This window comes from Monopterus albus, unplaced genomic scaffold (genome assembly GCF_001952655.1).
Source record: "Monopterus albus unplaced genomic scaffold, M_albus_1.0 scaffold266.1, whole genome shotgun sequence".
Lineage (NCBI taxonomy): Eukaryota > Metazoa > Chordata > Actinopteri > Synbranchiformes > Synbranchidae > Monopterus > Monopterus albus.
Window position 1 is genome coordinate 506,653 of NW_018128146.1, and position 11,059 is coordinate 517,711.

Genomic DNA, 11,059 nt, shown 5'->3' on the forward strand with positions numbered 1-11,059 from the left:
ACTGAATATTTTGGGTTTTTATTGTTAACTTCAAGTAGAGAAACCATGAAACGGCAAATTTTCTGACCTTTTATAAACAAAAGTAAAAGACTGATTGAGAAAATCATTGTCAAATTAATCGATAAGGAAACAGTTGCAGTTCAAACCCCAGTACAACGTCTGTGTCGCCAAGGAGAAAAGTTCACTACTGCTGCAACTAATGTTTATTTTCATGATCGATTAGCCTGCTGATGATTTTCTCAATTATTTGATTAGGCCTCGATAAAATGCCAGAAATTTGTGATGCCCATCCCAGTTTGAGAGGTGATATCTTCAAACTGACCAACAGTCCAAACCCCAGAGATACTCAGTTCAGTGTACCAGGAAATCTCCATACTTGAGAGATTGAGAACAACTTTTTTTATTTGTTTGCATAAAACAAAAATCACTTTAACAGCTAATCAATCGATTACTGGAATAAACAGCTCAGAGCTTGCAGAGTTTACCCTCCATCTATTTTCCTCCGCTTATCCAGGACCGGGTCGCGGGGGCAGCAGTCTAAGCAAAGATGCCCAGACTTCCCTCTCTCCAGACACTTCCTCCAGCTCCTCCGGGGGGACACCGAGGTGTTCCCAGGCCAGCCGAGAGACATAGTCCCTCCAGCATGTCCTGGGTCTTCCCCGGGGCCTCCTTCCGGTGGGACATGCCCGGAACACCTCCTTAGGAAGGCGCCCAGGAGGCATCCGAAACAGATGCCCGAGCCACCTCAGCTGGCTCCTCTCGATGTGGAGGAGCAGCGGTTCTACTCTGAGCTCCTCCTGGGTGACCGAGCTCCTCACCCTATCTCTAAGGGTGCGCCCGGCTGCCCTGCGGAGAAAGCTCATTTTGGCCGCCTGTATCCGGAATCTTGCCCTTTCGGTCATGACCCAAAGTTCATGACCATAGTTTACCCTATAAAGACAAAACAATTTTCACAAAGCAGGAGCCAAACATTTACTGAAGCTGTTTACTGCCTTATGACTTGGTGACAGAATGTATGAAACAAAGTTCAGCAGCAACAGGAACGCGTAGAACTGGAAACAAGCTGCACCAGCAGAGAGCATCACAGGAAGGAAACACCTCTACATCTGTACCACAGCACACCTGACCACTGGTCCTGATAGAAAGACATTTGCTGTACAGCAACTTGTTAGGTTTGTGCGTTGCACTGATCGTAGACTGGCGGTGGTTAGAACAGCGCAGTGAGCTATTGAGTGCAGCTGATGTTTACAGATGTGATGACGTAGTTGCTGACCTGTCATGACCGATGGTACTGCTAGGCCATAGTCTCACCTCACACTCGTAACCTGTGAACTCAGTTTCACAAACCGGCACAGATTACATGTGAAGTTCTGATAATGGAAGTGACTAAAGGCAAAAACTGAGGTGGAAACAAGCCTGTACATGTTTAGCACCGAGTTGAAAACTATCTGGTGGATCCACATCAGTTATAAAAATAAGATGTTGCTGGGAATGAATGTGGTCACTGTTGTGAGAAAGGCACTGCAGTTTTCAGTCAGAATACAGGTCATCTCTTTTCTCTGTACACTGCCTCCTCTCTCATCTGTCTCTCTGTCGCTGGCATTGGGCATTGTGTGTTTGTGTTTCTGTGTTTGTGCCGCTGGGGTGCCGCTACGTGTCATGAACCTCATGGAACATGAGCTCACGGGGGAGCGGAGTCTCTGGCCCGTAGACCTTGGCAGCACGGTCATCAAATGCAGAAACCATCTGCTTCACCACCTCGTCGAAGAAGATGTGAGTGAGGTGGGAGTGAAGGAGGGACCGAAACTCAAAGGAGATCTGAGGAGGGGAGGGGATAAAGTTAGCTAGTTTCACAATGCACTGTATACTGGTCAGCAGTCTGTATGTGTGTCAGAGTCTGAAACTAATCCAGTGAGAAATACAACCCTTGCAACTGCAGACGTGCCAACCTGAGACATGCAGAACAAGAGGACGCACACAGAGCAAAGGTTAAACCACAACATTTCCCACTTTATCCCCTCACGCGCAGCACTGTGCAAAGGTTTTAGATTCTTATTCGTCATACAACACCATCGGGGAGGCGTCCGATCATTCCCAGATTCACCCTGAAGCCTGACACCAGAACCATAATGAACTATGTTCAGAGACCAGATAAAAAAACAGGAGTCTTGCAGCAGATGCTCCGGCCTCCACAGAGCCCTGATCTCAGCATCACGGAGTCAGTTGGGGATCCTGAATCGACAGAAGAACTGTGGCCGCTTCTCCAAGATGCTGAAACAACCTACCTGCCAGGTGCATTGAAGCACTGTCTGCAGGTGAACTGAGGAGACCTGCTGCTGGTTTAAAGGCAAAACTGATTTGAATTTTCTACACTCTGAATGAGGTTATTGAACAAATTAAAACAATTCATGACGTTATTTCTGAAAGAATCCTCACTTCCCTTTAAAGCATGAGGCTTTTGCACAGTGCTGTGTGTCTTTAAGAAGGTTTGACTATTACAATTGGCAGAGTGCTTCTACCTACAGCAAAATCCACAGTGCAGCTACGAGGGTAACCCGGGAGTCCGGGGCTGAAGCGCCAAACTGTCTCCAAATGGTTGAACAGTTTACCCTCTGAACAGGATGCCTGAGGAGCAAAATATACACATTAATTACAAGTGGTGTGATGGGCAGAATTTCATGTCCTGCAGCTGACTGCTACACTTGATATTGTTCTGTCTGCTGATTCATGACAGCAGGGGTCAGATGTATAAATCATACACATGCACAAAAACAGGCATACCACACATGTGGTGAGGCACGAACCCCATGCAAACTTCAGACCAGACATACACACAGTTTTCTAACAACAGATGGAACTGTAGTGTCTTCAATTGGCTTGTTTTGTTTTGTCGGCAGTCCAAAGCCTAAACATATCCAGTTTACTATTATGTGCCAAACAGTCCATGTGAAAAGTTGGACTCAGAATGTTTTGAATTTTTGCTTGAAAAATAAATGAAACAATTACTAAAACAGTTGGCAGTTAATTGACAAATTTGTCCACAGACATACAAGCAAAACGTCACAGATAAAAGTCTCAGAGGTCTACGATAAGAATATAACAGTGTTGTTGTATGAGGCCCGCTGCATGTAGCCAACACGGGTGGAAGGCGGTGCCTTACCTTGACCAGGTGTGGGGATACTGTAGTAACCAGAGAGGTGTAGTTCTCGACCACAGGAGGAAAGCCCACGGTCAGTTTGGCCTTACAGAATCCAGATCGCTGGAACACCACATCAGACTTCTTGCACCAGGGAACAAAGAGGCGGTAGTTTTCCACACTAGCCACCACATCATAGATCTCCTGCATGGAATACCTGCACCACCAAGGAAATGGGGGAAAGCTGCATGTCAGAAGATCAAGGCCAGAAACTGTGACATAGCACTAACCAAGGCTGGAACAAGGCTCATAAACCAGTAAAGTCTTAAATGGGACAATGAGGAAGAGAGAAAGTGTAATAAAAGAGAAAAGAGCATTAAAAATTAAAAATAAGGCAGGGTACAGTGAATGGGAGTCTCTAGGGTCTCCAACACTACAATTACATAACTGCATCACTGCAGTTGAGGGAAAATAGCTGCTGGTGCTTGTGTCTATTTATACAAGCAGATTTAGAGCTTCTGACCTCCCCATGTCACACGAGGACATTTAGTGCGTCATACAGAGAGGCATACGTAGAACTACAGATACTGTGGGCCAACAGCATCCAACACGTTTAGTCTTACATGTACTTGTGACTTCAAAATGTTCCAAGATTTTTAAGAATATTTTATTATATATTATTGTACTTGAACATACATTATGTTTATTTCTGTGAAGTCAAGTGAAACAAATGAGATTTTAGAGATTTGTTCTTCATTGACCCCTTTTTTTATTCCTGTGGCAATTTATGATTTTTAGGTTTAATTTCCTTGTTAGGATTCACAAATTGTCAAGTCTGTCTTTCTAAGAACAATATTCAGGTGCCCATATGTACGGTGCTTATCTTTTAAATGCACTGATGAGGTGCAACATGCACTGAAAAACATCACAAAGTTTAGCTGAAGTTAGTCCGAGTCAGACAAATGGCCTGGAAGAACAGGATGAACGATTACAGCAAGCAAAGCCTATTTCATTGTGCATATGAGCACCTGACCTGAGGACTTGTGAAGCGAGACCAGACTCGTAGACTCACCCAATGATGCGTCTCTCTGAGTACTCCTTCCTCCTGGACAAGGAACTGGTGAGGTTGAAGAAGCTGCGTGCAGGCAACGCAACGACACCGCGTCCTGGCGTGGCTGCACCCAGCAGGGGTGGCACTCGTGTCATCAGGATCCCACATGTCGACAAATATCTGCTGCTCAAAAAACAAACAATGACGACACAACAGAGTCAGAAAAACAATGAGCATTTGAATCAATACTGTAAACCTTCATGAACTAGTTAAACAATATGATTACCAATCATGTACTACTGTGGGTATTTTAAAGAAACTACATGTAGTACAAAACAGGGCAGAGAGTCTCTCCTGGTTTGTGTTAGAAGCAGATTACTGTAGACATTACTAGTGTTTAACAGAAATATTATAATGACAAAAATATTGTATCTAGTCTTAAATTATTGTTTAATGGATGTGTACTGAGAAGCGATTCTTCCTGCTCAGTCTCTGTCATTGTGATCACATTGATCATTAGAGATCAACAGATTTTTCTGAGCTTGTCTGTCTTTTCGTGTTTTATCTGATGGTATATGTACTGTTTTGTAAATGTACACAATGTTGTCCTAATTTGTTAAATGATGTCTATGTGTGTGCTCTGTTGTTACTGTCAGTCTGTGACTGCGAGCTGAGCATAAGTGGTGCTGATATGTACTGTCACTGTGTGTATTTGTACATGGACCCCAGGAAGAAATGCTTTGGTTATACAGAAGCTAATGAGGATCAGACAAACTAACAAATTCCATTTTGTTTAATGTGGAGCCATGCTTGTGTCCAACTGGTTAATCTAAGTTGAGTATTCCCTCTGTTTTTGGTCTCCGCCTTCTCCTGAGGGAAATATCTGCCCCTTTACCTGCTAAAAGCTCCATTATGTTCATCAGCTGGTCTCTAATATTAGCCTCTTACAGTGCCATTTCAGGGCTGATTATTGTGCCAATTTTCCACCACATTTTTCTGCATTGCACCGCTGGGGATTTACATTTTAATATCACTCGTAAGAAACAGAATCTGTGGCCATGATCATTAACATGTTATACACAAAGCACAACTCTGAGTCTGAATCATGTTGTAAATGTGCAGGACAAGCAAAAACATATCCCTACCCTGCTCATCCTCCACTCCTGATTTGAAAGCAACTGATACTGGTATGCTTTGTGTTTCTGATGTGTGTGTTAAATGCACAGTTATACAGTATTTCATATCTACACAAACTCTGGTGTTAATTAACCTATGACACCTATAACTGAAGAACAAAGTGGCAACATATTCCTGGAGAATAGGAGACTTTACATGGAAACCTTGCAAAACCTGCCAAACATTTGGCGTTTAAATAAAAGTGTCCCAGAAGTACAGACGCCAGTGAGAATGAAACAAGGTCAAGGGCAGTAGCATGGGCACATAAAACACCTTACAGCTGAACCACCTGGGCTGACTTATCCCTGCTAGGACTTCCTGCTCTCCTACATTCCTCTACACGACCTGTATGTTTGGCCTGAGGGCAGAAGTTGCAGGTTAATAATTAGGCATCAGCTGTATCACAATCACGTAATACGAGAATCATTTTCCAACAGCAGCCAGGTTTCATTTCACAGCCTCTCTGCAGGGTCCATGAGGCCCAATAGCACCAAAATCTGCACCTATGTCTAAGAAAAACCTTCAATAAAATATTCAAACCCACAACTGTTTCTTGAGCTGAAACGTCAATGTCAGTGGGTTAAAGGGATGTTTGTAGTTTAGACAGTTCAGTGTGTGACCCACCCAAGTTTCAATCTTTACTTTAAACTCTAGCTACAAGGAGCACCAGCAGTTTTCACTTGAAATAATGAAATGTGTCAGATGTGGCTAAAGGCGTGTGGGTATACATCAGAGAAACACATTAAATCCTCACATGTGAGAGGCTGGAACCAGTGAATATTTGGCATCTGTGTCTAAAAAACATGATTAAATCAATTATCAGACTAGTTGCTGATTAATTTTCAGTGGAAAATTCAGTGGACTAATTGCTGCAGCTTTAATAGCAGGTTCAGTTCTGGTTCTTGTTCCTCACCAGGCGCCAGTGGTCTCTCCCTGACACCGTGAATGGGAGGACTTCATTAATCCTGGCTTCTTCACTGCAGCCATAAGCATCAAACTGAACTGCTGCTTGTGACAAAAGCAGCCGTCAGGGTCACTGTCTCTGACTGGTGGGTTCATCACCTTTGGTATCCCGTTTCTCAATATATCTGGCACTGTGAGCACAACAAGGCATATATTTAACTAGCCATTATGTCACAGTTTAATGTGATATGACCTATCAGTGTCATTCTGTGATTCTCATAATGCGCTGCTTCAAATTCCTGCAACCACTTCACAGAGAGCCCATTCACTACTATCTGAACGTGATACAAGAACACATGGCACTGACTTCAACTGACTCCCCACACCAATGTAAGGATGTTTGGCATTGGAGGGACATCAGACCACAAAAGGGTGCAGATTCAAGACAAACCCAGCACATGATGCACAAAGAGGGGGAGTTGTAAGCTCGCAGAGTTTAATGACACAATGTTTTGATCATAACAGTGACAACTCTGCTGGCTAAAACACTGTCAATTCAACTTTTGTGTGCCTGTAATATTCAATGTACAGTAATCCAGCAACATATTATGCTGAAATAGGACATTCTGTCTTTTGGTACTTTAAATAAGTTTTGTTAATACTTTTGAACTTTTACACACAAGATTTACTTATAATAAAGCTATTTGACATGGTTGTATCAGTACTTTTACTTGAATAAAATATCAAAGTACTTCTTCCACCACTGCTGTAAAATGTCCTTTTAGTACTACATACATACATACTACATAGTACTACATTAGAATGTGTCGTAGACCATTAATTAAACCACAACCACTACTTGTGTGTTACTAATGTTGTGTTACTAGTTAAGTTTGTAATTGTTAGTTGCAAAATCCTACTACAATACTAAACAATTTTCAGTGCTGGGAGAAGTATTAAGATCCTTTAATAAGGAAAAGTAGCAAAACACTACTTGACAAGTAAAAGTCCTGCATGCATAACTACTTAAGAAAAACATTTAAAAGTATTATGAGCTAAATGTACTTAAAGACGCAAAGGTAAAGGTAGACAGAACACTCCATATGTGTTATATAATATTACTGGACGTTTTAAAAGACACCTTAGATTTTTAGTATTGCAGATGGTTGAGCTGAAAGTCATTTTAATGATTTCATATACAGCCTGGTAGTTCATTCTATGTCAGTGTACCATATTTTATGTTTACACTGATCTTTGTATATCAAGTCCTAATATACAAAGAAACTAATGGCTAAAGATGACATACATGTAACTGATGGAGTAAAAGGTACAGTACATCTTTGAAATGTAGGGAAGTACAAGGTAACACAAAATGGTAATACTTAGGCCAAGTACAAGAACCTCAAACTCCTACCTAAGTACAGTACTTGATTAAATGTACTTTGTTGCATTCCACCAATAAAAAGAGAGAGTTAATCAGTAGCAGGCTTAGAGGATTTGATGACTGATATAAAGTATTGATCCTACAGTGTAGAAATACAGTATATCATGTGTGAAGGGCTTTTAAAACCTTGTACAAACAAACTTTCACTTGATCAAAAGATGAGTACTTCTTCTATCACCGCTCTGTATTACAACTTAAAACCCTCCTTACAGCTGCATACAACCTCATTATAGTGTCTTTTTAAATATATGCAAGGTACTACTTATAAATACTAAATGAAGGGATTTAAAGTGTTACCACGTTGGTTAATCGTCTTTTTGCCAGAGGTGTTACTAGCTGTAGAGACCTAACGTCAGTTAGCATGTTTCCTGGCCTTAAAGTTTGATTCTATAATAAGTCAAACAAGGTCAGGAAATAGTTAAGTTCGTACATGTTGGCAGCTTAAACCGTACTGAATTCACTACTCAACAAAATCATTTCTAAGCTAAATGAATAATTTACCGACACAACAACCTGTGGCAACAGCTACCTTACTGTCTTTGGTGCGTCTATTACTCCAAAAACGTGCAGGTGTAGTCGTAAGTAAAAACGTGAAACGCTTACCTTAGGTTGTTCCTAGTCCGTATTTCTCGGTTAGCTGTCGAAGATAACTGTTTCATACACTCAGCTACTTTTCTCAAACTCCGACTACCTCTCGCCATCTTCCCTTCTTTGAAGAATCTCTTCTGTCGCCTCTTCCTAAACCTGCTTGACAGACAGTCAGGCATCAGAGCCGACACATCCGTCCCGCCTACAATGTTACGACCCCCGAATGGCGGCCTACCATTGGACAACCCATACACAATGAGATGTTTCCATTGGCCAGTTTTTCCGTTCGTCAGTATCGCGCATACACGAGCGCGCGCGTGCAGGACTGTCACGAGACGTTGGCTCGGGTTTCTGGCGGCCTGTGTTTGTAACTTTACACACATACGCAGTCAGTCACTGTGGGCACACGTAGTTAAAAGTAGTCAGTCTGATCCAGCAGTCCGGCTATAATTCCTCCTTGAAGATGATATTGTTTAGGTTTTGCTCAAACTGTTTAGAGAGGTATGCAATTACTGCTGGATCGTAGTAAAAGTAAAAAAATACTCATGCAGAATGGCACATTTCACTTGAAAGTATATCACATTATTGAATTATGATTATTGATGCAATACTGTGTTCATCATTTTAGGTTGCAGCTGGTGTAATTACTTTACCATCACTAATGTTACTATTGCTTGGATTATTTATTGCATGTTTTATGCATGTCTGTACTAGTTCTGAATTGCTTTTTGATTAAGTTATTTTAAGAAAGAATAAACTATCGCGGGAAAAAGTTATGAAACATTTGTAAACTGATCTGAGAACAGCTACAAGGAGAAGGAAGTTTGGGTAAACGCATTTCCGGTTTCAGATTCCGACAACTACCACCAAAATGGCGAAGATCGCCAAAACGCACGAAGGTAAGTTACTTGCAAATATATAATACATAGAATCCTTACCATGTTACCTTTCCACGGTATTATGTGTCATGAAACGTTGTAGTAAATGCTGGATTCTTTGCGGATATATTAATTTGTTGTGACAACGTGATAAGCAGCAGGCCGTGGTACGACACAACGCGGACAGTTTAGATAATGGCGCTGGTTGGTGCTAGCTTTTTAGCTTTAGCTAGCTAACGTTACCCGTGACAATTTTCCAGGGATTTGTGGACAAATAATATATACGGAACTTAGCCACCAGGCCAAACAACAGCGTGTTCAAATTTATCATTAGGCATATGTTTTACTGTAAACGTGTCTCTGGTAACACACGATTAATCTTTGTGCAACGTTAAACGCAAATCATGTGCCCATCGTTAACCCAGTTAGCAACATCTTCATTTAACAAGATGGACCACACGTTACATGTACGTTTACACATTTTTGTCATGCCCTGTTCAGCCCCACCGTCTGTGTGTCTTGTATAAGGTGCTGTTTTATTGTGTGAATTGTGTATTGATGAAATACTGTTCCTTCCGGTACCTAAATCCAATCAAGGTCTGATGCAGGCAAACAAGGCAGCAACAGCTAATCATTTTTAGAGGGATGAGCAGTAACTTATAGTTTATATGCAAGTACTAGCAAGCATTTTTTTTTTGTTCGTGTTTGAAACAACGAAATTTCTCATTGAATCGCGGGTCGTATTGTAAAGTGTTTTTGTGTTCTGAAGTAGGATGTTAAGTATGTAAATTCTCATTGTCTGTTGTCTGTTTCTTTATTCCCTGTAGATATCGAGGCCCAGATCCTGGAGATCCAGGGGATGAAGGCTACCCTGCTGGAGGATGGACAGCAGGGAGTGGGCCTTGACTCTACTGGCTTTTATGACCAGGAGATCTATGGAGGCAGCGATAGCCGCTTTGCTGGATATGTCACCTCCATTGCTGCCAATGAGCAGGAGGATGTAAGTATTTTCCTACCCAGGGGTGTAGGTACATTTTCCATTGTTCTTGGTTTGTAAACTACATATCAGGGCTGTTTTTAAGTCCAGGTCCCATCTCAAGATGTTATTTGCAAGTCAGAGTAATAGTAGCTTTCTCAGCATCTCACTGTTCAGTATGAAAACTACCATAGCCCAACAGCCAAAATCACACAAACTGCCTCTTTGTCATGGAAACAAAGCATTCAATGTCCAGATGCAAGCAGCAAATCAAAAGCATTTGTGTCAAATTGTTAAATTGTTAAATGAGAAAACCCAAAATGAAGGTGCAGCTGTGCAAGAAGCACATCTGAACTTCTGGGTTGCAAGGGAGAGCAGACGTTTACTGCTCCTCTTGTCTGTTCTACGATTTTTCACATCTTCTACATTTTCAAGTCTGAACAAATTCTACAACTATTAAAATGCCTCCAAGAGGGAAAAGAGCTAATAAATCAGAAGCGAACGAGGATGTTGAGGCAGAAGAGGATTATATTTCAGTGGCGCAAGTAACAGAGATGTTGAGTCAGCAGAAGCAGATGTACACCGCACTGTTGAGCCAACAACAAGACAACTTCAAAGGTTTTGTGCAACTACTTATGGAGACAAATAACAAGAGACTCGACGACATGACCAGAGAAATACAGGAGATAAAAACGAGTTTGCAGTTTACCCAGCGAGATGTGGATGTGATTAAAGCAGCCATGGGTGAACAGAAAATACAAACCAAGGAAACAAGGGAGGATGTCTACAGAACCTGTGAGAGTTTAATAGCCATAATGGATAAAATGGAGCATTTGGAAGTACAGTCCAAGTGAAAAAACCTGATCTTTGAGGGAATCAAGGAGTCAGCTGGAGAAAGCTGGACGGA

The 11,059-nt window shown here is 41.7% G+C and overlaps 2 protein-coding genes across 5 annotated transcripts in view; one reads left to right on the forward strand and one right to left on the reverse strand.

Moving 5' to 3' along the window:
* Positions 1-971: 971 nt before the first annotated feature.
* Positions 972-8,535, reverse strand: coq10b (coenzyme Q10B). Its single transcript, XM_020621698.1, has 5 exons — positions 8,314-8,535; positions 4,209-4,370; positions 3,161-3,353; positions 2,524-2,625; positions 972-1,818 (listed from the first exon to the last, which is right to left on the reverse strand). Exons 1-5 carry the CDS (start codon positions 8,475-8,477, stop codon positions 1,651-1,653), a joined length of 789 nt encoding a protein of 262 aa, XP_020477354.1. The 5' UTR covers positions 8,478-8,535; the 3' UTR covers positions 972-1,650.
* Positions 8,536-8,780: 245 nt separating this feature from the next.
* sf3b1 (splicing factor 3b, subunit 1) overlaps positions 8,781-11,059 on the forward strand; it is a 19,788-nt gene continuing 17,509 nt past the window's right edge. For 3 of the 4 annotated variants that reach the window (XR_002276727.1, XR_002276728.1, XM_020621697.1), the window contains exons 1-3: positions 8,781-8,799; positions 9,149-9,197; positions 10,004-10,176. Coding sequence is in view for 2 of the 4 variants with exons in the window: in XM_020621697.1 (XP_020477353.1) it covers positions 9,170-9,197; positions 10,004-10,176 (201 nt within the window). In the remaining 2 variants the exon portion in view is untranslated. Of the gene's footprint in view, positions 8,800-9,148; positions 9,198-10,003; positions 10,177-11,059 lie in introns of those variants that run through there. The other variant, XM_020621695.1, reaches the window with a different exon arrangement.

Excerpts from the sequence above, each read along its gene's own strand:
- coq10b (XM_020621698.1), bottom strand. The coding sequence starts at position 8,477 with ATGCCTGACTGTCTGTCAAGCAGGTTTAGGAAGAGGCGACAGAAGAGA. Across the intron at positions 4,371-8,313 it reads CGGACTAGGAACAACCTAAG|CAGATATTTGTCGACATGTG; the intron begins GTAAGCGTTTCA and ends TTTTTTGAGCAG. Across the intron at positions 3,354-4,208 it reads TCAGAGAGACGCATCATTGG|GTATTCCATGCAGGAGATCT; the intron begins GTGAGTCTACGA and ends TTGGTGGTGCAG.